The sequence below is a fragment of the Meriones unguiculatus genome, chromosome 11 (genome assembly GCF_030254825.1).
Source record: "Meriones unguiculatus strain TT.TT164.6M chromosome 11, Bangor_MerUng_6.1, whole genome shotgun sequence".
NCBI lineage: Eukaryota > Metazoa > Chordata > Mammalia > Rodentia > Muridae > Meriones > Meriones unguiculatus.
In genome coordinates this window covers 101,631,482-101,658,057 of record NC_083359.1, presented here as the reverse complement: position 1 = coordinate 101,658,057, position 26,576 = coordinate 101,631,482, and the positions used below count along the sequence as shown (strand labels likewise).

General features: G+C 46.9%; 1 protein-coding gene across 1 annotated transcript in view; it reads right to left on the bottom strand.

Moving 5' to 3' along the window:
• Capn8 (calpain 8) overlaps positions 1-26,576 on the bottom strand; it is a 99,305-nt gene that overhangs the window by 47,489 nt on the left and 25,240 nt on the right. The window contains exon 3 of the mRNA XM_060365101.1: positions 8,940-9,009. Coding sequence (XP_060221084.1) covers positions 8,940-9,009 — 70 coding nt within the window. The remainder of the gene's footprint in view (positions 1-8,939; positions 9,010-26,576) is intronic.

The window sequence follows — 26,576 nt, the reverse complement described above, 5'->3', positions numbered from 1 at the left end:
GCCAAATGCTCTAAGACCGATGCAACAGGGAAATACCGAAAGCTAAGAGGACCGCTGAAAAAGGCGGTGCCAAGATTCAGCGCGCCACACCAGCTACAGTTAACACCAGGGACAGCTTTGCTCAAAAGCCCCCTCCAAAGCTGTCTGGAAAGCAGATGATGCCCTGAGGACAGTGGGAGGGCCGTGAGGCTTCAAGACTCCTCGTGGGCCCTTAAAGTATGGCACATGCTAAACACGGGGTAGCAAGAGTCTCCCTGGAAGGGGAGGATGGTTTCCCAACCGTGAACGACTCTCAGGTCAGAGTGTAAGAGTGTTAGAGATTGAAAACGAGGAGTTTTTAAGCTGGGTAACTATCCCGAGCGCAGTTCATAAGAGCAGAAAGAGCGTGAGGAGAGAGCACAGATGCTACACCCTGCACAGGGAGGCAGAGGGCCCTGCAGAGGGAGCACTGTCACCCCAAGGCCGCTAAAGGCTTCCTCTACAAACTCATTTCACAAGTGGCCACCAAGTGTCTACTCTGGACCAAGTATGACTCCTAGCATAAGTATAGGTGTCAAGGAACATCTTTGGCCTCATGCATGCTATATTTTAGCAAGGAAAACAAGTAATAAATAATACGCCTGATGGTGATAAACGCCATAAAGAAAATACAGCAGGGTGATGGGAGGGAGATAACTGGAGACAGAGGCTGGATTAAAGCACGCATGGCAAAGGGAAGGTCCAGCTCCCCCTCCTTCATGGTAACTTCAGCTCAGGCTAGGAGAAGGCTTCAGTCTAATACAATTTCTCCTATTTGCTACAGTCCCCCTTTCTCCAGCTACCTACTCCTGGCCTACTCTACACAGCTCCTGTGTGTCCTGCAGTCACAGCCCCAAGAAATGGTTCTTGTTTAGACAACCCCCAACTTTGCCTCCCCGGGGCAGAAGAAAATACTGAACCCAGGCAGGCTACATCTCTGAGCTACAACACAGATGTCATTGCTGGGGTTTCCAACAAAGCCCCAAGGCTCCCTAAAGGTGAAGGACCTGAGTTCAGCCTGAGGCCTCCACCCCCAGCGTAAATATACCTTTTTCCGTTCTGGCATCCCCAGTTTCTGAGGGCTGAGACAGTGAGGTGTTTTATCGGCTTCACCACCTTCAGGTGGCCCAGAGCCTCCTGTAACTATGCCCTTTATCCAGCCACGCACCTTGGCCTGGTGTCTGAGGTAGGGGTTCCTGAAGCACCAGGGAGAGCACAGAAACCCAACCGTCATGGTTGGCCAATGATGAAAAATTCCTCTCTGGTTCTCCAAACGATTCCCTCAAAATGCGAGCCACAGGTGGGAAGCAAGCACGTAGGCTTCTAGTGGGGGCAGAACTGTGGAATGCGATCTGTGGGCTATAACAGCACAGATGGAGTTCAGGCAGCGCCCTCTGTCTGGGAATCTGCCACACTGTGGGATATGGCTTCTCAGCCAGGACTGAGCCGAGAGAGAGAGAGAGAGAGAGAGAGAGAGAGAGAGAGAGAGAGAGAGAGAGAGAGAGAAGCCTGTTACCTGGGCCCACCCCACCTCCTCCCGGGGTCAAGAGAATTTCTCCCTGGAGACTCAGAAGCTCACCTGCATCTTTTACAGTTGAGAAATACTCTATATAACACACAAAACCAGAATACACTAAATTATAAAAAAGCACCCTCCTGGCAAATTTTCATCTGGAGAAGTGGACTTGTATATTGTAAGTGACCTTCACCTTGCCTGTGACATGACCACAATGGCAGCTCAGTGAAGCCAAAAGTTCAATCTCAGAATAGTGTGTCTCAATGCATAGGATAAGAAGTAGTGGTGTGCAAGCCCAAGTCTATTGGAAAATAACCATTTTTTTAAAAAATTACAATGTTTGTGCTTCATTCATGCCTTAAAAAATATGGGGAAGTACCTAAGAAATGTGATAAGGACCAAAATACCAGGCAGAAGTGATATTTTATGTGTTTGTAACAACGGTTCCATGATATAAAATAGTGCGTGGCTAGGGTTGCCAGCCCTGTTTTTCAGCACTTTCAGTCCTACAGGAAGAGAAGAGGTGAGTGAGGGCAAATGGAAGTGATCCTGTAACAAAGAATTCTTCCATGTTCTTGAATAATAGGCAATGTGAGTATCTCAGTAACTCACCATGTCAAACTCACATCAAATGTTAATGCTTGTCCCAGTGCCTTTGCTCAGAATAGAAAGGTGAGGAGTCACCGTGGAACAGAACATGAGTGCACTGGAGAGTAAGGGCAGAAAGAGACAACAGCAAAACGAAGGTAAGACCCCATCAGAACCAAACTTACTGGGTCCCGCTCACCCCCACTGGGCCTCATGGAACTGGCCTCTGCAGTTTTTCCTGCCTCCCGGAGGTCTGACCCTGTGCTCTCCAGAATCAAGGAGCCGACTTGCTCCTTTGTGCTTGCAAAAGCTTCCCCAGTTGCTCATTAAAAGTAAGCATCCAGACCTAGTGAACTGCTCTCCTCCCCCAGTCCCGGGAGCATGGCACAGATCAGAATGTCTTAAGGTTGCCGACACTACTCTCAATGACTTCAAGTGCACATGCCCATCTCTGCTCCAGGAGTCTAGACCCTGCCCCACGGGGGAGTGCTGGCGAGCAAAAGAAATCAATGCCAGGGCTACATCCGAGAGGGTGATGAGTTTAGGTCATCCCTATCGGGTTTTCGTTTATCTTTAGAGGCACAAAACATTCTACTCGTTCCCTTTTTGAAACATGAATACAGAATATAAAACTCTATTCAATAAGTGCAGCAAAGATGAATAAGACATCAGTTCCAGAGAGCTGAAGAAAAAACCCAGGTCAATAGAGGAAGGGGGGAGGGGGAGGGAAATGAGCTCACACAGGCTCAAGCACACCAGGCACACGACAGTGAGAAATAAAAGGGAGAGCCAATACATCATTGGTGGATAATTTATGTGCTGTACAGGGGAGGAGGTGCGGGTGGCCCGGCTGTCTTCCCTAACCCAAAAGAAAGGGCAAAAAGGAAGGAAGAAAGGAAGAGAGGGGGAGAACGGCAGGCAGGGAGGGAGCACGAGAGAGGGAGGAGAGAAGGGAGGGAGGAGAAGGAAAGAAACCCCCCCCCAATAGATTTAAATTTTGGATAAACATTAGAACGGGTTATTCAGAAAGCTCACTGACTTCTCTCTACATTCTGGAAGTCTCTGGTCCATATTTGTTCAAGAAAAAAAATACGCCATTCTTCTGAGGGCAGCAAACTTCAAGAATTTCATTTTCCAGGGACCAAGGTCTTTGCCTTGGTGAGTGCATTCCTTCTGTGACATTCAGGGCCCTTGAGTAACTAAAGCGCTTTGAGTCCTGTCTTTCCACACTCATGGACACCAAGGACAGCACATGTTAATATTGTCTTAAAGGCAAGGACCGAATGGGGCTGAGGAAGGAAGGGTTGGCCATTGCCACTGAGCTTACCAGAGAATCCTAACAGGGTACTGTAGGTGAGCCATCTCTGAGAATTCTAACAGCGGTAACTAGGCCAGCCATCACTAAAACCCTACAGGTACAGCAGCAGAGAGGAGGTGTCTCTGTGTGCCTTTCTCCACAGTTACCATCAAGGATCCATTTATGAACTGCTTCTAGAACATTCTTCCTTTGTTCCTCAGCTAGCCCCTTCAGACAGACACCTTCACATTTCTTAACATTTCTACCCATCCATACCAGAAAGTTGGTTTCCACAAAAGATAACCTAGTTTCTACAAAATTTTGAAATCCTTTGAAAATCAAGACGAATAGGCAACTTCAGGATAAAGTTTTTTCCTATGCCTAATCCAACCTGATTATTGACAATACTGGAGACTCAAGGGAGTCTCAGGGTTTGGTTATAACAGTTTTCAAATACTTTAATAATGACACAATGGCAGAGGGTCAACAGATCAAAGAGCTACAAACACTCTCTGAATGCTGCTTTACAGTATGTCTGTTGTGATGTCCAGGGCTATTATTAGCCATTTCTATCCATGGTGGTGACCTCTTCTGGGGTGATAAGGAACCAGGCGCTATTTCCTTAACCACATTACCTGGCTGGTTTAATTATAACTGTGAAAATGGTAGGAAGGACACTCGTCAGCCAACCATGAAGGCCCAGGTCTACAGAGGTGAGCTGAAAGAGTCTTGGCTAATGATCCACCCAGAGAGAGAATAAGAGCATTCGGGAAAGGAATGAAGATGGGCATGCAATGTGATGGACTGGAGGGAGGAAAGAAGCCAGGTCCCTGGGCTCAGAGAGCAGGCATGACTTGGCAGTGGGAAAGCCCAAACTGGGCCAGACTCCTGTCCCCACCCAATACACATACATTGAAATGTCACACTGTCATTTTTACACCGTCTACCAAGAGCCACTGGCCACTTCGTTTGGAAAGTCCTTCCTGTGGTTTGTTGAATTCTCGCAATCCTAACAGTGATCCCAGGCCTCAGATTGGGCTGGCTGTAAGGACCCTTCTGTCTGCAGCAACTGGCCGAATGTATAGGTGGCAATGACATCTATAAGACCAGTAGTGGTCAGATTTCCCATCATATGGAGCTTCTCTTCCAGGGAGGAGATAACAACCAACTGATAGCAGAGATGGAAGATGGTCAGAAGGTATGCCAGGAACATTCAGATCCGTGGATGCCATCTCCACCAATGCCTACTGAGCACCTCCTGTTCGTGGACCAGTTTATTCCCCATTTTTCCTTAGGATAGTTGGGTAGGACATCCACAGCCAGGCGCCAAATGTGACTTCTTGTGTGAAAGCCACCAAGCTCAGTGCCGCAGAGACATTCAGGACGTGCAGTGACTGAAAGGCAAGGACAGAGGAGGAAACACCCTGATGGGTCACTAGAAGACTAGGATTGGGACAAAGCACTGATATGAGACGGTGTAACTGTGGTGGTCAGTCGAGCACCATGGCGGACATGGGGCATTCTGACGGGACTGTGTGGAACTGCAATGCCCAGTTGTAATCGTGATCGGATAATACCGCGAACCGCGGTGACGAAACAATGCAGTATTATGATGGAGCAGTGGGACACTGTGACGGGGAGGGGGAGGGGGGCACTGTCTTGGGACAATGAAACAGGACGCCGAGACAACGGAGCGTTTGTCATGGGACGGGCCGTTGTGGTGAGATGAACACGCCTTGTGATAGAATAATGGGGCGCTGTGATGATACAGTGGGGCGTCGTGTTGAACCAGGAGAGCGAAGCACTGTGATGAACCATGGAGCATTGTCATGGGACAACGGCACAGCACCGCTATGACCGTGGGTCATCGTGAAGGAAGAAAGCAGCATTGTGGCTTGACGGTGGGAACACAGGATTAGACAGCCGCGCATTTCATAAGACAGGAAAGCACTGTGAGGGGATGCTGGAGCACTGTGATAGATCAAGGGAGCACTGTGACGGCACAGTAGAACACTGGGATGGGACAGTGGAGAACTGTGATAAGAAAGTGAAGGATTGTGAAGGACAATGGAGCATGGTGATGGAATAGTGGAGCACTGTGATGAGGTCATGGAGCACTGTGATGAGGTCATGGAGCATTGTGATAAGACAGTGGAGCACTATAATGGTGGGATGGTAGAACATACTGACGGGACAGGGGAGCACCCTGGGTCAATGGAACACTGCGAAGAAAATAGGCATTTTATAGAGGAATGGAGCACCCTAATGGGGGTGGGGGGAGGAGCTCAGTGGAGGACTCCTACAACTCACAAGTATTGCAACTTTTTTATTTGTAAACATGCTTACTGAAAATCATCACAATAAATTCTATTTAAAAGATACTATTTTCAGATGGGGTTTTGGTACACACCTGTAATCCCAGCACTCAGAGGAATCTGGGGCAGAAGGCTCCTACCTGGCCTGCAGAGTGAGTTTAAGGCCTGCCTGTGCAGCCTGGTGATACTCTATCTTAAAATGAATTTTAGGGGAGGGTGGGAATAGTTCGTTGGTACCATTCCTCCCTGGCATGCCCAAAGCCCTGGGTTTAATCCTCAGTACAACAAAAATAAATCAACAAAATCTCTTTTTAGTGTATAGATCAAATGTTTTCATTTAAGACAAAATACTAGAGACACTCCAGAGCTCTGGAGTGTCTCAGTGGACTCTGGAATGCCAACAAGTCATTAAGCAAAATTACTCTCTGCCACGCCCAAATCAGCAAGTGCTGTGTCAAGCTTCCCGTGTCAAGCTTCCCCGGGCCCTCGGGAAGGTGAGCTGCATCCAGTGAGGAATCTTTCCTCATTTCCTCTTTCCTGACTCAGATCTCACAGGACACAAGAGCTGTGGTTGCTCAGCCACTGTGGCAGCCTCAGCTACGAAATGCCTGCTTTTCTACTTACTAAATACGATCTTGATAATGGGCGCAGGTACCCATCCTGCTCAGGTGCCCAATGGCCCCTTTTCCTAGCTCTATTCATTAAAATCCACCACCACGGTGGCAGCTTCACTTGTTTTGATGTGAGCAGGGATCAGAGAACTGGTTGGGTTCATTCCTGGCACTTCCAGCTTGGGTCTCCATCCACCACACACATTCTCCATGGTAACGCTCCAGCCCCTTCTGGAAGCCCTCGAATCCCCTTGCTTAACAGTAATCAAAAGACAATCCCACCAAGTCAATCAATGAAAAGGCTCTCATTAACCGCCTTCCCCCAAGTTAAAAGGTCTCTAACAAGGAGCCATTAAAGACGGACATTCAAAGTTGTGTTTCCCTGGGCTGTGTGCTGAATTAGACTCACTGTTTAGCTTGAAAGAAAAGGGCAGCCTGTCCTCACCCAGGGCATGCAAAAGGTCAGCACATTCACCCCTCTGGGAGCCTCACACCAGATGCAAGGTGTGAGTTTCTGGGAGTGGGGCACTCATGTGTGGCACCCCAGTTGTGCTTTCTGCTTTGTAGTCATGCTGCCTGGGCTCGGACTAAGCTATTTGCTGTACTCATTAAGGGACAGAACATTGAAAGCACTTAAAATCAAATGCCCTGCAATTTTCCAAGTCGTGATGGTTTCCCACAGGCTGAGGAGAGGTTTTCCAGGCTGGAACAAGGAGGGAGAAAGAAACAAGAGGAGGGGTGGAAAAAACGAACTAAGAAACAAAAGGTCAAGGGGTCGGTGTGCAAGGGAGTGTTGCTTATTTTCATCAAGCAGTCTCTCTCTCTCTCTCTCTCTCTCTCTCTCGCTCTCTCTCTCATCTCTGATCTGTGTTTTGGAGCTGTCCACTAACCAAGCAGCAAGGCAATTTGGAAGCCTAGGGAGTTTAATTCAAGATCCCAATTGTGCCATAAAATCTATTAAGTTTTGTGCAACTCTGCAGAAAGTCCGGTCAGAAAGGCTCTGGGGTTAGGAGGCCTGAGGTCAACAGAGCTCACCTGTTAGCAAGGACAGCCCCTGCTTCTCCATTTTATCTGAGATACATACATTTTAAACATTTGAAATATTTCTATGATGGAACTGTGGAGTGGCACGGTATGGCGAGTGGCATTTGTTGTTTGTTTTCTGGTAGCAATGGGGATTGAGATTGGGGCCTCCTGTGTGCTAAGCATGAAATCTACTGCTGAGCCCCAGCCCCCAGAACAGTATTTCTGAGTGTTCTTTCTATACTAAGAAAATGTAGTCACACAGGCTCCTGCTCACGCTATTCACAAGACCCAAAAGAAAAATAAAGGCAACAATTGTACCTAGTTTGTGTCGAAACAGTTAAGAACTGTTTAAAACTTGATACATTTTCAAGTAAATTTTGCTCCCTAAGGATATTCTGATTAAAAAAAAATTCCCCTGGGGCTGTTCCTCAGTGGCTAGAGGGCTGGCCTAGTACACAAAGGCCATGGGTTTGATCCCCAGGACCACCTATAACTGGGTGGTGGGCACCCAGGCCTGTCATCTCAGACATTCCAGAGATGGAGGGTAGAGGGTGACTTCATTTCCATCCTCTGCCTCAGCCAGTCCAAGGCCCAGTCAGGATAAACTTCACCCCCATCAAAATAAATAAATAGATAGATAGATAGATAGATAGATAGATAGATAGATAGATAGATAGATAAAACCTAGGTATGTCGCTATGCATATCATCAGCATGTTTAAACTCTGATGAGAAGATACAAAAGATTAGTGGTAATTTTCTCTGAAAATGAGATACAAACTTTGTAATCGCCAAAATGAATTGTTATCACATTTTGTCAGACTCTCCTGATTGGCAAACTCTGTTGGTTTATTATTGTTGCTGCTGGGAACTGGACCAGGGCCTCTTCTATTCTAGCATCACCTCTGAGGCTGAGCTATACCCCTGAAAGCCTAGAACATGCAAACAAAGATTTCCCGAGTTGAAGTGCTTGAAGAAAATGTGAGACTAGGAGAAATGGTGTGTTTTCCAAGAAGGTTGTTTATCTGTTTGTTTTGGGTGTTGTTGTTTTTTTTTTTTCTTTGTTTGTCTGAAGACTAAACTCAGGACCTCACTCTGTCGTGGTACCCATTCCTCCATGAATCCTCACCCCACCATAGGAAGGCTCTTGATTCCAGGATCCCCAGTCTGTGAAAAGATGCCTGGCTGGAAAGATAAGATCATGTTTTCTTACTAATGATGAAGGCATCTCCTCTGCTGTAATTACACAGGCAAGGTCATTGCACGGGAAACTCTGCCTGCTTAAGGGTGGCTACAGAAAACATCCCAGGCTTTCTACAGTGGGTATGTAATCCTGGATCTTCACTCTAGCATGAAAGGAGTTCCGTGAGCTGGCAGAAAACTGACAGCTAAGGGGAGCCAAAAGGTAGTCACAGCCCTGAGACCCACCTTGAAGCCGCAGCCGCAGAAACAATAGCCGATACGTGCATCATTCGGTTGGCCATGTCTGACAGCTTGATCTGATGTCGCTCATTCCTCACACTCACCCACCCTCACCCTAAATAAATAGGGCTCAACCCAATTACTCACCTAGACCCCCTTGGCGGATGTCTGTGCGTGTGGCTCCACCAACGATGAACTGAGGGTTGGGACACAATTCCTGAAAGTAGTTTAGGAGAAAACACAAGTCAGAAGGTGCTGGTTAATGGTGGAGGCAGCATAGCCAAAGACATCAGCACAGAGTTCAGACCTGGAGAAAGCCAGTGCTGTCCACTACACACTCGCAGGTCTTTATGCCTCTGGCAGCTCTTTAAGACTGGAGAAGGAAGCACAGCAGATTCACATAGCTCCCAGTCCACAGGACAAAAGCTGGAGGCCCAAGCCCAGAGCCCAGAGCCCAGAGCCCAGAGCCCCTTTCATGACCAGGATTTTTTATCACTATGCACACTGGGTGTATGGGTGTGTGGCTACGGGGGTGTGAAAAGGCTGAAGGGTGTGGAATGGTAGGAGAAAGGCAAAGGCTGAGACACTGACACAAAGAGATATGACCCTGCCCATTAGGACAACAGCCTTCTTTACATGGAAGGCCAATTAGAGGGTTGTTTGCCAAAAGGCAAAGCTCTGCGGACACTCTTTAAACACAACACGAGACTAAGAAGAGAGGATGGGATCTTGAAGGAGACAGGAAGGAAGTCAGGAAGCAAGGATGAGTGTCAGGGAGTACCATTTCCAGACAGGAGACCTCAGATCTGATAAGGTCACATGCTTGCCTCTGCTGCCTCCCTTCACCAGCCTCCACTTGGTGTCTGCTCGCATGTGATGTCACTCTAGACTATGGAGAGGGGAGCAAGAGGCATGCTTTCCTCCTTTTTCCTCTGTTTACCCTAGAAGGATCTACTGGGCCCCATTCTGGATATTACAGTGTCACTGCAGGCAGGGGAGAGAGAAGGATGGTGAAGTGAAGAGAACAAAAAAGTAAAATGCTGGCCTCTAAGCGCTTTTGATTTACACAGGCAAATCAAGCTGGCGTTATTAGGAAACAGAGAAAGAAGATTCATGCGTACTAAAAGTCCAGTGGGAATGCTGGCTGGCCAGCTGGCCACATGCAGACGATGGGTGTCTGCTACAAAGATGGGCTCTCCTACAGTCTGCAGAGGGGTGTCCAAAAAAGACAGTCAGGCTGGACACAAGACAAACTGTTCCGAAGAAAGGGTAGGACCTCACGGGCCTGAAGGGAACTTGGCCTACTCTTCCTGAGATGGGTTGCACTACAGCAAGGACTGGCTGGCTACACGGTGAGAATCACTGCTTACTCCACAGACACGAAGAAACAAATGATCCAACATGATGAGGAAGCAGGGAGTGAGCTGAGCAAAAGGGCAGGGCTCAGGTGGAGCTGGGAACAGGGGTTCTGAGATCCTACTGTAGGAAATGGAACCTTCTGGAAGGCAGTCCTACAGTTCTGTATGAACCTCTTAGCTCCTGCCTTAATAGCCAGAAACAGCCCCTCTCTCCTAACGTCTCACTCTCCTACCCCAAGTATTAGTTTTAATTTGTATTTTTATTGAGAAAGTAACTATTACTGATGAACAAATGTCCAACGGTAGATAATAAACTAATAGCCCTTTTATTTTGGCTCTTTATTCTTAACATTTCTAACACATCCTTTCAAAAACTGTCTTTGATGTGCTAGCACATTGTCAATTGTCATGTGTACGTATGTATCTCAGTCAACTTTCTATTACTGTAACAATATACCTGAAGAAGAAAAGTTGTCAGACATGGTGGAACACACCCATAATCCCAGCACTTGGAAGAATAAAGCAAGAGGAGCATTATTCTGAGGGTATATTAAACACTCTACTTAGAGATGGAGAGAAAGAAAAAGAGGTAAAGGAGGAAGGAAAATCTCATTTGGGCCCACATCTTTGGAGGTTCTGTCCATGATCAGTTCCAGTCTTTGGGGGTCTGTGGTGAGGCAGACAGCATGGTCAGAATATTAGGTAGAAGAGGCCTGGCCACTTCATGCTAAGAAGAAAAGAGAAAGGAGGAGCTAAGATCCTAACTCCCACTCAGTGACCGTGAGACACAAATCTAACTGTCCCATTGCACATCCCAATTGCACTATGGGGTGGGCCTTCTGGAAAAGACAAGACACAAACTATGCTCTCGCTCTGTGTGTGTGTGTGTGTATGCATTTGAGTGTGTAATCACATGTATCATTTATATCTTTCATTAGAACAAAAAGAATTTCACAGCTGCATTAGAAGCACCATGAATCACTCAGCCAGTCCTCCAGTGAGGGAGAGTTCATTTTTGTTCTGCTTTGTTTTCATCTTTTGCACTCTCTGGTGGCAAGTGAAAGGAGGACATGGTGGACCAGACAGATGGTTCAGCAGGTAAAGGTACTTACCGCCAAGACTGACAACCTGAGTTCAGTTCCTGAGGATTCACATGGGGGAGGAAAGACACAACTCCTCCCTCTGCCCTTCACATGTGATGGAACATTTGTGTACACACACACACACACACACACACACACACACACCACAGTATATTAAATTTAAGAACTCTAGCTACACTACTGCTCTCAGGTACTCAAGAGCTCCCATCCCTTGAACCGTTATTTTTGCTAACAACTAAAAGGTAGAGGAATTAAAAAAAAAAACTAATTATAAAGTGACAGATTGGAAAATCTTTTAATTTAAATTTTGCTTGTAAAAAGAAGGTGGTAATTTCAAGGCAGAAGGGAAGAAAGCACATTGAATGCGGGTTTGAAAGAGTCTCTCTCCTTAAACAATTGTTTAAAAATTTTTCATCCGTCCCCTCCTACTGTATTCTACTAAATGGACACAGTATCAAAGTGCTCCCTAAACGTATCTCCATCCCGCAGATTCTCGCAGCAGGGTGGCGGTTAATACAGAAACTCAGAATCAGTCAAGGTACTGAAACCAAGCGCCGCAGGCGTGCTCATCATAAAGGGGACAACTGTACCATACTTCCTTCTCCCGAGACTCAGGGACCATCTCAGAAGAGGGCTCAGGAAGATTGCAGGAACAGGGAGGACGAGAGCAAAACAGTGTGACATCACAGGACCACTGCACTCAGGGACTCAGGAAGTTGGACAGGTGGGAAGGTGGAGGGTGGGGTCTAGAAGAAGTTAGAGCAAGGCGTGGTGGGTGAATGTGCTCAGAATCCATTGTAGGCATAGGTAAATTTCTCAAATAATTAATAAAAGTATCTTTTAATTCATCCCTCCATAACTCTCTTGAAATCTACCTTCTTCATGGCTGAAGAATGCAAAACGTCCCCACTTAAGAAAAAATAGCCATGACTGATATGTTACATGGATCTTTCAAGGGTCATAGAAAGTCCTCAGTTTCACAAACTCACAGGGAGATAAAAACCTGTGCAGGATACTTACCTTCTGCTTTCTCCCCATTGAACCTCAGGCCAGAGATAGAGAGCAAACAGGAAGCTGAAGAGGCTTAAAAGATGGAGACTCTGCAAAGAGCCAAGTCTCTATCTACACACATTTTGGACTGCTATTTTTTTTTCTTTAGCACCAGTCACATGTGTGCAGGATGATGCTTCTTGGCCATCAAGTGATGACCCCAACACATTCCTCAACACAAACTACCCAAGCTCCTGGTCAACGGGAAGACAGGGAGCAGTAGCCCATGTTCTTCTGTGCCACCATTTCCCTCAGTTGTCTGTCTATTCTCTGCCCCTCCTCAAGACACCTCAGTTCACAGGACAAGAACACAGCAAACCATGGCTGACTTGGAAACTCCCGTGTCCCTAACCCAAGAGCTAGCAGCTGGAGAAAAATTGGAAACTCCAAACCGAGCCCACCACCATCCATGAATTTTCCTATTCAACCCTCCATGTGTCTCTTAACTGGGGCCCTTATGATGTGCCTGACATGGCTTCACTCTTGACTACGATCTTCTCCTTAAGATCAACAAACTGCTTAATTGCCAAGACGGGGAGGGGGCCAGGGTGGACACTTTAGACAGAAAAGAATATTGGCTAATCTACACTAAGTCCATTCACACTGAGCATTACGTACTTCACAGGGGCTTGGGGGGGACACTGAGGCAAGAAGCTAAGAGCACTGAGGATTGGCACAACCAGCCTGTGTCTCCTTGGAAGGACTGTTGGCCTTGCTCCACATAAACAGAAAAGCCTTAAGGGATTGCAGCCTCCCGACAGAAAGTTCATCTTGAGAACTGAAGTGTGCTCTTGCAACCTTCACGTAGAAAAATGTGTCTTCCCTTCCTTTAGACAAGAGCCTCGGCTCTTCTACTTAGAAGCCTGAGAGCAAGCAGAGGCAGCTATATTCCTCCTGGGTGTATATCCAAGAAAATAAGCCAGCTAAGACAGTGACACCTGCACACCCATTTTTATCGTAGCACTAGTCACAGTAGCCATGTTATAGAATCAACCAGGTACCTATCTGCAGAAGAATGAACAAAAAATTGTATATGTATGAAGGGTATATGTGCGTATGTACTATGGAGTATCATTCACGTCATTTGTAGGAAAATGGACAGAAGCAAAAATCGTCGTTTTACATGAAATAAGCCCAACTCACAAAGATAAATAGTACATATTTTCTCCTGTGTGTGGAGCTTGGGGAAGCGTAGAAGTAAAAGGATGGTTATCTGGATGTGGATGAGGAAATGAAACACCTTAATTTGTAGAATTACTGGATGAAAAAAAAAATAGCAGTTCCCAAACTAAAGAAGGAGTTACCCTCAAAGTAGCAAGCCAAGCAAAGAAACAAAAAGCAAACAGAACCTTTGAGAAATGGGCAAAGGTCTTGAATGGGTGTTTCTCTAAAAGATACACCGGTGATCTATAAGCACAAAAATGAAAAAGTACAATATCCATTATCATGGGGGGAGGAGGTGCAAATCAAGACCACAGCGTGACCACACCCGCACCCTTTAGAATGGCTTCCACCTTTCTTCTCTATTCTCTAACCCTGATGGAACCTTCCATGACCTTCAGTAACCCTAGGCCTCTCAGCAGGGATGCTGTCACAGTTTGCCCATAGCTGACTGTATCGAATCTTGGTTTGTTCCCTGGTGAGCTGGCCAGGGGCCACTATGCAATTCTAAGTACCATGTGTTCTTTGCTTCTTACATGCAGGGCAATTATACTCTGAGATTTATTTCTAGTTTTCATAACAACAGTGAAATACAATGGTTCCAGTGGCATCATTTTAGGAGCGGAAGAACTGAAGCTAAGAGAGATGTGGCCCAAGGCTACATCAGCAGAGCAGCTGATGAGATCTAACTTGTCCAGCTCCAAAGCCTGTGTATGTTCTTTCTTAGAGATAATTTTAGGAAGGAAAGGAAGGGTCAGAACGATAGGATCTGAAAACAGAGGCCACCATGTCACTTACTTCAACTCTTGACCAGATGTGACAACCCTCTAGCTACCCTGTGTGACCCTCAAAACTGTGCCTTACCGTGGGTCGCTTCCATACAATGCCTTGGGTTTGTGGGGAGCCTGGTCCAAGATCTCTGTAGCCCAAAGCTGATGGACATGCTGGGAATTCTGGGTCTTTAAATAGGACCCCTGAGTTGAAGCATTGTTTTCTCAGGGTCTCAAAGTCCTGGCCCAAATACTTCACAGCATTCTGGTTAGAGCCAAGGCCCTCAGCAGCTGCACGTTGCTTGGATACTCCAGCTGCCAGGGCTGCCATGGCCTGGTCCTGTAGGGTGGACAGGAAAGCAGGACGTCCTCTCAGACGTCTGCCCTATGGGAATGCTGTCCTATAAGGCAGCATGCAGGGAGGCGGGGCATGTAAACTTTTCACCTGAGGGAGGCCCTGCTCCAAAGGACATGAGTCATAAACAGGATCAAATATGTACCTAAGGAGCAGGTAAATGTGCCCCACCTTCAGATGGCACAGGAGGAGACTATCAGAAGTCTCCAGAAGCTGAGTAAGGCAGGGATAGGTTCTCCCCCACAACTTCTATGAGGAGTGGCCTTGCCTGTATCTCGGTTTTAGTCCAGTGAAAATAACTTAGGAGTTTGGGTCTCCAGGACAGAAAGAGAGAATGTTTTATTTTTTTAATGTGTATGGTGCTTTGCCTCCGTGTGTGCCTGTGTGCCTCAGATATGCATTGTCCCTGGAGGCCAGAAGATGGGGTCAGAGTCCCCAGAACTGGAGTTACAGACAGTTGTTAGCATCCATGTGGGTGCTAGGAATCAATCCCAGGTCCTTCGGAAGAACAGCCAGTACTCTTAACCCCTGAGCCATCTCTCCCGCCCCAACTCTCTCCTGCTCTTTTCAGTCACTGCATCTGCGTTCACTTATTACAGAAGACACAGGCAACCAATACATGAGACAAGAATTCTCTGGACCACTTACTTACAACACAGCTTCCCTAGTAGCCTGCACCATTGCCACCATCTCTAAGAGGGTTCTGGGGGAGCTGTGAGACACCTCAGTGGATAGAGGGCTTGCCACGTGAGGAGGACAACCTATCCTCAGAGGTAGAGAAGAGAGAATAAGATGTCCTGGATCATCCTGGGCTACACGATGAGTTCTGATTCAGCCTGGTCTGCATGAGACCCTGTCTCTAAAATGAAATAAAAGAAAATATAAGATAGTCGTGATTCATATAAGAGGCAGAGGTTAAGATTCAAGAACCTGCTTTCTCTAGACCATTGCCCTAGGTGATTGTGCTACAAGGTTCACTCTGGGCTCTCTGAAACAGATGGCCTCTGAGGCCTGCCACTCTTTGCCTTCATGCTGATGGTGACCCATGTGTTCAGCTCTGAACAAGCAGAAAGCACATCCACCTCCCCAGGCAGGAAAAAGGAAGGAAATGGTTCCCCAGGCTTCATCAGAAATACAAACTCAGAATGACCTTCAGGGGCTCAAGTCAGTTATCTGAAAGACCGATCCCCCCATCCGTCAGGAGCCCCCTTATTCCCTCAATGTTCCTTTTCCTCTGAATCAGCACTCATTGTTTGGCTCACTGAGTATTCAGTTAAGTTTTCACCAGTGCACAAGGCTGACTCATCCTCTCTACAGCCAGCTCCATCCTATCCCCTGGGAACACTTGGGGTGCTAGAAGCACTGCAGCCCTAATTGGGAAGGTGGGGGACCTATGCTTATTCCTGACTCTGTCACCTAGTTACCTGAAGTTCATGATGAGTCACGAAGAACAACATGGTCATTTATTTTGAACACCCACCTGGCCATCACCAGCAAGCTAAAGAAGAGCCTGGGGCTTCTGTGAGGCTAGTGGAAACCCGGCATGCCGGCCCTGCTGGCTTGGCCACCTGTCTCCATGTCTCTCCTTCCACCATGTTCTTCCCCAGAAAGTTTGCCTTCTGTTTATGGGATGGCATGCTTGTCCCACCTCAGGGCTTCGAGCATGCTGTTCCTGCCAACTGACGTGTTCTTCTGCTTTGCCGGTGGGCTCATCCTTCAGACCTGTGCCCAAGGAGTTTTCTCCAAGCCCACCCCTCAAATGTATCCTCCCCCAGTCTCTTTTATGCTATCAGATAAGTATTCAAGGCCCTGCCCAGTATGGATTTCTGTGATCAGAGTTAAAGCCCCTCTGCCCCATGAGGCTTTGGTTTCATGTGTCATTCAGTCTCTGGAACCGAGGGCGTACCCAGAAGCTCAGTAAATATTTTTACATGAAGAAGCAGCCATATATGAAGATGTCCAGTAGGTGAACAGATATAAGCAAGATATAACAGACCTGGCAACCCCACGCATGGCCATTAGTTAATTAATAAAGACCTCATGGGAGTGTCTTCCTGCCTGTCTCTTCCCTAGGCTTCCCAGAAACATTCCCCTCAGACTGACAAAGATGAGCAAGCCCTTCCTCCTCCAAGCATAGAAGCCGCACAGCTGGTAATTCTGCTTCTTCAACAGGGAGCTCCTCTGGGGTTAGCTGTCTATCCTTCCTTCCTACTCCCCCTTCCTAAATTGCCTCACTCCCAATCCAGATGCTCTACCAAGAAGCCCTTCCTCATCAGGCAGGCAGGTCTGAGCTGCTGCAAATAGAGCCCTCATTTGCCCAGTCACGAAAAGAATGGTGGGTGGAGGAGGGAGGCCTCCGCTCACCAGCCCCTCTCCAGGAAACAGCAAGTATCTACCTGTTAGCCAGCCAGGCACCAATAAGGAAGCTACCTGTACCCACAGTCTCTGTCCATCTGGACAGATGTCTTCCCAACCTCGTGCCTCAGACAGCTGCAGGAGCCAGAGCCAGCTCCCTGCCAGGAAGCCTCAGGATCCATTAGAGGCAAGCAGTCTGTGTAGACACCTGCCTGGCAGCCCCTACTTCATAAGAACATTTCTTGGCAAACATCCCAAGTGCTCGTCAGCCAAGCCACCCCCTAAACTTCACCCACAAGCAAGCCCTCCTTGGCTACGGGGAGTCAGGCAGTATTATCTCCTCAGCAAGGGAGACGGATCACCCTGGTTGCACCCCAGGGCCCGAGTATGCTTCTCAGGCAATTAAAGTTTGCAAAGCTTGTTGTCTTGCATAACTATAATGCTGGAAAAGGGATGGGTGAAAGCTGGCAGATCTCTCTCATGAGCCTCCCATGTTTATAACGTAAGGGAAACAGGTTGGACTCAGTGTCGAGAGCATTTTGGGGTTCTCATACAGGGCTGTCAGAAATGGAAACTGGTCCAGATGTTTTGGAAAACTGTCTGGCAGTTTTGCAAAATTGCCAGACATGGAATTGCATGGTGACTCCCAGAAGCACTGCACAGTTAGCAAGAACTCAAAGAGAAAAGAAAGCGTATGTCCATCCAAACCTTGTACATGGATGTTTGTGCCATGAAGAGGTCTCCACACCAGACAAAGGGTAGAAACAAGCACACACCAATCAATGGGTGCGTAGATAAAATGCAGCGCGTCTTCGAATGAGAACAGAATAATATTCAGTCGTAAAAATGAGCGCTGCGGCCAGGTGTGCTGCCATACAGCTGGGAGGCAAAGGCAGGAGGACTGTGAGCTCAAGGCTAGCAAGGGGTGGGGTAGCTCACAGTACAATACTTGCCTGACATGTGCAAGGCCCTGAATTCCATCCCCCAAGATAGAAATACTGCTACATGTATGAAAACCTTATGCAAATGAAAGGAAGCCAATCACCAAAGACCCTTCACTCTCAAAGTCATTATAATGAAACATCGAACAATCAAGTCTCAAAGTTTTCATCCTTTACGGCAGGGGGTTCCTGACAGAGCTAAGCAGCTCACATCAAGGCAGCGCCAGAGCAAGAATGGCTCTAGCAGGTTTTTCTAGGTTTTTCTCTTTTGTCCTTCCCGTTCTCTGGGCTTCCAGACTCCTTAAACATGGGGCCATCCATATTCAAGGCAGGTTTTTTTCCCCTTTGGTTAGCAGTCTCTAGAAATGCTTTCACATACCCAGAATGCTTTATTCATCTCTTGGGCGTTCCTCAATCCAGTCGAGTTGACATCACTATTAACCATCATGTCCAGTTACATGAGACTTTCAAAGCTGGTAAAACCACAGAGACAGACAGTGACTGCCAGGAACTGGAAGATGACGGATTGGGACTGATTGCTACAAGGCACACAGCTTCTTTTTAGGGTGATGGAGTCGGCTAGAGGTGATGGCTGTACAACTAAAAGTCACACTTTAAACCTATGCCTTATGACAACGATGCTTGTGTTGTGTGGATTGTATCTCAATACAAAATCTAAATCGAGCTGAGAATTATGGCTCATGCTTGGAATGTTGGCGCTCAGGAGGCTAAAGCAGGCTGGGTTACAGAGTGAATCTGATACCAGTCTAGATGATGTAATAATGAGGGTGGGGCTGTGGGGAGGAAAGAAGGACAAGGGAGGGAGAAGGGTATGAAGGAGGGAGGGAGGGAGGGAGGAAAATATTACATAAGGGAGGACTTGCAGTAAGATGAGTACAAGGCTGTCTTCTCGTCTGGTCAGGACATCAAATGGCTCATTATGCAGCAGGGTACTGGGGCTGCATGCAGAACCTTCTCTAGCCACAGCAAAGAAAAGAGAAAGCTGACCAAGAGGCAGTATTGGGGTACATCCCTCAGCAGGTCTGTGAGATCACTCATGGCACCTTGGGGTTGGTTATACCTCAGGCCCTCATCCCTGGCAAGAAGAGACCCAGTCAAGGCCAGTTGGGAAGCTGGCTGAGATTGCCCTCCAGTGGCCAATGTAGGTCCTGCTGAATCATTGTAGCTAAGAGAAGGTGGTAAGCACTCCGTTGGAATAAACTGGGTCTGCATAGCACTTTTTCAGCAGTTGGCTGATCAAACTCACAGCAAGCTCACAGCCAGACTCATCCAAGCTCACCCAGGTAGCCAAGTCTTCTAATTTGAAATATTGTTATCTTCCCATCACTAAGAGCTACAATCTCCAAGACATCTGAATAAGAGGGCAAGGTGGGATGCACCATCCATGAGAGCACAGGAGGGCAGGCGACCATAGATGAGCAAGGAATAAAAGCACAAATAGAGCCTGCCCCTATCAGACATCAGTCATGGCAAGACAGGGTGGCACTCATGGGCAGAGTGAAGAGTAATAAGGAAGGATTTGGGGAAGCAGTGGCATTCGAGTGGTGAAAGGGGTTAAGGGTGAGGGTTTTGAAAAGAGGCAGTGAGAAACAAGCACATGAGATGAGGGGAGCAGGATGGCAATGACAGTGAGGAAGAGCCTGCACACAGCATGATATGGGGGAAGAGCCTGCACACAGCATGGCAGTGAGGAGGACCCTGCTCCCTACCCAAGAAAGTACGGGAGCAGCAAGATGAAGAGACACCGAGGGGCCCTGGCAGTTTTGCCCTGGCAAGGGTGTTTTCTCATAGTTAGAAGGCAGCTTCTGGAAACATGCAGGACTGGTGGCAGCCTAAATAGGACAGTGGCAGCACAGCTGGACAAGGGGGAAACTAGCTCCCAAGCTGCCTTCTCTATGAGGCCACAGGTGATGGGAGATGGGTAAAGAGGAGACGTGGCCAGGGTCCTCATATGATACTACTGGGATCTACAAATCAAACCCCTCTCTCTCTTTCCTTTTCCTCCCCCCTCCTTTCTTTCTTTTTTTTTCCTTCCCTTTCTGTCTTTCTTTCTTTTGGCACAGAGTTTCTAAAGCCCCTGGAATTTCCCAAGCAATTAGGGATAGACAGAACATCTTTTATATCAATATGAAGTCTTTGATGCAAATTCCTAACACAGAGCTCCTAAATGCCTTGGAATTTCCTTGGCGGTAAAACGTCTTTGCTTTTAATTAGGCTTCTCTAGGTGGACTTCTGGATTAGAGGTGGTCACAAACACACACCCCCAAAAAAACCCTAAACAAATAAAAATCAAAACTGCTACCTACCAGGAGCCTGGAACTGGCATTAGGGTCTTATCCTTCAGGGAAGAAAGTAGTGGATTAAACTAATTAATCTCCATCCTGGTTACAGTATCAGCTCAATGGTGTGCTCCAAGCTGTGAGCCCTGAGGCATGCTAGGGAGGTGGTACATCTAGAGAGGGCTTGGCAGCCCCAGACCCCTCCTCACAGGCTCCACCCCTGGCATGAGTTCCAGCTGGCTACTTATGAACTGTGTTCTTCTACGCTCAATGGAATCGCACCCTAGTAAGTAAACTCACCCTGATTCACATCAGGTAAGCTATTCAAATCAATGAGATGAGTGTCTTAGGAACCTTCACTGTGACCGCGTGACACAGGGACACTTAATGTAATATAATCCCATTGCCTATGAGGCTGAGAAGGATCTTGGGTTTGAGCCCAGCCGAGTCTATACAGCAAGACAAAACCTTATCTCAAAAAATTAATTTTCTTAGATTTGACCAAGTTGAACAAGAGTAGGCACAGTGGGTACCGATTCTAGCAGTGAGATCTAGAAAGGGGGCAGTCTTGTAAATCTGAACCTTCACCCCAGAGGGCTTGCAGAATCTAAAAGACGGTAATACACACAGCTTGTGTTAGAGAACTGGTCAGTGTGAGGGGAACCCCACATGTGGGGTCAGAAGCGGAGCAGCCTGTGAACAGAGACAAGCAGAGAGTGCTTCCTGCGCCTCTCAGCAATCCTGGCCCTGCTAGCCTGGCATCACTTCCCACATACTGGGGCTGTCATTTCCTCCAAAAGGAAACCACTCGCTAGGAAAGAAGGAGCACTCATTGGGAGTTTCTTAATTGGTTTACAAAAGGTCATAGAGACAGGATCTGTGGGGGTTTCACAGTCCCAGCCCTTCACAGACTCCACGTGCAGTCCCAGGCTGATCCTATGGACCTGGAGGTTATTCTTTCTGGGCACTTCATTGTCATACCTCCCTGCCTTTAGTCCCTGATACCAAGTGGCCACAGACAGACCTGCAACATTCCACCACCACCACCACCACCACCACCACTACAACCACCACCCAATTTAGCTTTTTGCAACAATCCTTACTCTGTTGTCCAGGCTGAGCTAGACCTCACTGTGTGGCTTAGGCTGACCTTGAAATGTAGATATCAGCCATCCAAGTGCTACCGTTACAGATGAGAACCACCACATCTGGCTTCTGCTTTTCCTTTCACAAGAAAGTTTTATGAAAGCAACAAGTGCATTCCCCTCTCCCTTCTTTACTGTCCCTCCAGGCATATTTTTCAGGGTAAAATCATGGGCCAGGACTCCTTGGGCCCCTGATATTACTCATGCAATTGTTGACTCTTAGTCCTCCTTGCGTTTGATCTGCAAGTAGCAAATTAGAAGACACAGGTTAGTGACCTTTTCTCCTAAAATGGTAGTTGTAGGGGAGGATTCCAGAAGGGAGACCCTGGAACAAGCAAGGAGAGAGAGCACACCTAGAGCATAGGAAGAGAGGCTGACCTCTGCCAGGAGCACAGCAGGCCACAGCTATGAAGGCAGATCCAGTGGGGAGGACAGTGTGAGCACAGAGCCTGGAAATGCCAAGTGCTTTGACTTTCTCTTGGAAATAAGCATTCAGGCCATTAAGGGAGTGTGAAAATGAAGCAGTAGGGAAGTGGGGAGGGAGGAAATAGGGGAAGAGAGGTTGAAACTAAGAGAAAGAACAAGATACATAATCATAGGAGGCAAGCATTTGGGGGCATTCTAGTTGGAGAGCATTAATTTAATGTGAGGCCAATCCACATACTATGATTTATCTCTTACTACCAGCCAATTATCCCAAACTTAACGGTCTAGAACAGCAAACATTTATTACCTCATAGTTTCTGAGGGGAATGAATTTAGGGGCAGCCCGGAATGTGTTTCTAGGGGCTGCAGCTTTGGGAAGATATTGGGGAGGGAAGAGGAGGCTGCAGGAGTAGAGGGGAAGGATCTAGAATCAAGATGGCCCACACACGTGGTTCTGAGCCAAGTCCTTCAGTTTCTCCGTGGGACCTTCTGTGGGCAGCTTGTGTGTCCTCATGACACAGGGACTGCCTTATTTCAGGTCACATGACCCCAAAAAACCGCAGAGCCTGACGTGACACCCAATTACTTATGATTTACTATTAAAGCAAATGGCTTGGTCCAACCTGCTCTCATCAGGGAGAGAGGTTCTGAGAAAATATCTTTGAACTACTGCAGCTTGATTATGTGTGCCAAGCCAGACACATCCTGCTTTGCAAGGTCAGGCATGTTGTGAGCAGAAAGCTGGACTAAACTGAATTAGACATAAGAATGAACAGAGAGTCAGGGACCAGAGAGGGCATAGAGCTGAGCCTCCAGAACTCAGAAGGTGGATTTTTCAGAGGCCCAGCAGGACATGTGGGTCCTGACACCTACTTTCCTATCAGCTAGCCTTGGCCTGGCCAACCCTCCAACCTGGTCCCGCCCTCAGCTAGTCTCCCAAGACACTTACTGTCTTTGCCCCAGCCCAACTTGGACTCCCCACTCACCCTCACAGCCTCCCTGGGGTCAAATCTCTGTCTTTCAACTAAGTGGCAGGGGACTGGCTCCTTTGTTTTACAACTAAATTCCCAAGAGGTGAGAGCCTAGTTGTCCTAGATCTTTCCCATGTCCCATGGGTCCTAGAAGTCACTGACTGAGCCAAATATTGGTCACTGAGGTGTAAGGTGGCAGCTTGCCAGCTACTGCCTCCAAAGCCCTTCTCATTTTCACATTCTGGGCATCAGTGTGAGCATGCTCAGCAGCCAGCTTTGCCTTCCTCTATGCCACAAGAGCAGGCAGCCAAGGCCACTTTGCCAACCATCATGGAAGCCATCAGAAGGTTTGTCACTACCAACATATACTCTCCAGGATTCTGGGTGACATTCTAGAAATGTAAGCATGGTGTGTCCCCGTTAACTGTCAGCTTTGTGTAATTTGTTCTGTTGCTGCTGCTGCTGCTGCTGCTGCTGCTGCTGCTGCTGCTGCCGCTCTTGTTGTTTTGACTCGATTTGCTTGTAAGAGTAATCAAGTGGCCAGCCATAGTGGTGCATGGCCACTTTAAACCCATCCCTCAGAGAGTAGAGGCAGGAGGATCTCTGTGAGTGTAAAATCAGCCTAGTCTATACATAGCAAGTTCCAGTGACACATAGTGAGACCCTGTCTCAAATAATAATAATAATAATAATAATAATAATAATAATAATAATAATGAAACCAGCTGGGACTTTCCTTGCACCATCTCCTTTTGTCCATCAATCCTGTGCAATGCCCAACCATGTTCCCCATGATGGGGAAATGGGACATCATCACAATGTCCATCCATAGCAGAATCACACCTTGAACTCAAGTTTGTCTCAACTAATACCAAGAGACAAAGATACTGTGTTGGCACTGCTTAAAGTAGTGGTTCTCAACTTCCTAATGCTGTGACCCTCTAACACACCATATCTCCTGGTGCAGAGGCCTCCCCAACTATAAAATTATTTGTTGCTATTTCATATGTTAAAAATCATAATATCTGATAGGCAGGATATCTGATATGCAACCCAAAGAGGTCACGACCCACAGGTCGAGAACCACCGGTTTAAAGGGTCAGGAATCACTTTACCGTATGTTGAATGTTCCCAAAGACTTAAGCTATTAAAAGCTGCTGTCTTGTCACAGACAAGATTCCCCATGGGGACTTCAGGGTTCCCACTGGGAGTCCCTGGGAGATTCTCACACACACACACACACACACACACATACACACCCCACCCCAGGAAGCCTAGAGCAAGGACCCAGGAGTATTCTATCAGTGGTAACAAATGTTGAAAGGTAAGGAAACCAAGCTGTTCCCACTGCAGCAGCAGCAGCAGCTGGTCTCTGCTGCCCCCTAGGACTCCGTTCACTGTGGCTTGTTAAAATTGCCTAGTTTAGCATTACCTCTGAAGCATTGTTTCTTGTCTTACTGGTGCTTTGGAAATGCCTACAAAGCATATTTTAAGCACATTTTTAAGTGACTGGGGATACTGAAACTTGACAAAGGTTAAGAACTGAGCATTTACCCTGCTGCCTTTCCTGTGGACTGTATTTTAGGTTAGCTAAGTGTTAGAGAGATGGCCCTGTGGTTTAGAGCGCTGTTCTTGCAGAGCATCTGAGTTCAATTCTCAGCACCTACGTAGCAGCTCACAACCATCTATAACTCCAGTTCCAGGAGCTGTCACCCTATTTTGGCTTCTGGGAACACCAGCACAGACATGGTACACAGACATACCTGTAAGCAAAACACCCACCCACATAAAATAAATAAAACTGCCAATTTCGAGTGTGGCAATGTACACCTTTAATCCCAGAATTTGGTAGGCAGAGGCTATGTGTTCAAGTCCAGCCTGGTCTACACAGTGAGTTCTAGACCATCCAGGACTACACACATAGTGGTAATTCGTCTCAGATAGATAGATAGATAGATAGATAGATAGATAGATAGATAGATAGATAGATTTTAATTTAAAAATAATAATAATTGATAATTAATGTATCTCCCTATGGGAGAATTGCAGCTAATCAGGATACAGGTGGTGACAGAAGTCAACATTTTTGCAACCCTTAGTGATATAATGGACCTAGACAGCTGTCACCAAGGATGCTGGCATGATCAGAGAAGGGCTAATAAGAAGCTTTGGAGTGGATGGAACAGGCTGAGACACCCAAGCCTCCTTGTCATTTCTGAGCATCTGCCTCAGGACCCTGTTGCCCTGTAACATGCTAAAACAGGATGACAGCATGAGCCGCCTGAGAGAAGCTCTGTCTTCTCCAAAACAAGCTGAATCTAAGCAAACCTCCAGCTTAATTGTCAGTTAGAGGAATGGGAGATTAAGCGGGATTTCTCAACCCCTTCACAACTGACATTAAGGTCTGGATGACCACCAAAAATAGCAGAATAACTAACCAACCCACTGGTGAAATAAAATAATTTGAAAGAGCTGATAAAAAAGAAAACACACACACACACACACACAAAAAGAACATAGAATCAATGAGGCAAATAAAAAAAAGAAACAGTAGGTTTAAATACCAATAAATCAGTAGTTCTTTTGGGTCTAAGTAATTACATTTGTAAATAAAATATTGTTGGGCTGTAGCTCAGTGTACAGCATCTGCTCCAGGCCTGTTTGACTTTCATTCAGTTGCTGTGAAAAAACAGTCTACCTAAAAGCAGCTTAGGGAGGGGAAAGTCTACAGGTTTACTTCCTTTTACAGTTCCAGGTCACAGTCTGACTTTGAGAAAAATCAGGAAAGAATTCAAGACAGGAACAAGTAGGCAGGAACCATGGCTGAACACTGCTTGCTGGCTTGTTCTCTGGCTTGCTCAGCTAGCTTTCTCATCTAGCCCAGAGCCACCTGCTTAGGTAAGACACCACCCACAGTGGGTAGGACCCTCCAATATCAATCAAGACCATCCCTCACAGACATCGCTACAGGCCAATCTGCCTGACACAATTCTCACTTGAGTGCCCTCTTCCTAACTGACTCTAGCTTGTGTCAAGTTGACAATAAAAACTAACCAAATAGGGCCCTAGGTTCTAGCCACAGTACTAAAATTCAGTTCATTAATTAATCCCTAGACTAACTGAAAACAACAACAGAGTGCTACTGTAAGAACAGGAGAAATGTATAAGAGATACTAACAGAAAGTGGGAGTGTCTGTGCTAACATCACAGAGACCACCTTGAAAGCAAACAATTGCCAGAGATAGGGAGAGCTATTTCATGAGAGCGAAGGATGGGTTCACGGGAAGGTGTAGTAACTAGTTTAATTCTGTAAACTCTCAACACAGCCTCAGAATACACGAAGCAAAACTTTGCAAGTCAAAAAGGCAAAACGTAATATCTAAGTGTGCGACCGTAATGCACAACTGATAAAATGAACAGATAAAAACACAGACAAGGACACAGACAATCTAAACAGTATAGTTAACAGTGTTGCTCCAGGCCTGTAGCAAGAAACAAGATTTGGAGAGAGATGCTACATGCCTCTGCTTTTCTGTTCTGAGGTATAACTCCACTCTACCCACTGTGCCCCACACCATTCCGGAATCTGCACACTGCGTGTGGTTTTTGAGTTTTCACATTACTGAAAGGTGTATCACATAGTTTTCTACCTTGTTATCTAAGTGAACAGTTTGGTGGTGCGGGGGTCAGTGAGGGAGTGTCTAGATCAAGCTGGGCTGTGCAGGCTTGTCTGTGAGGCGTTCTATGTTAACCGAAGTGGGAGGACCCAGCCCACCGTGACAGTGGATCCTAGAGTGCAGAAATGCAGGGGTGATGGTGCCTAGCACTAGCAAGCATGCATACATTTGC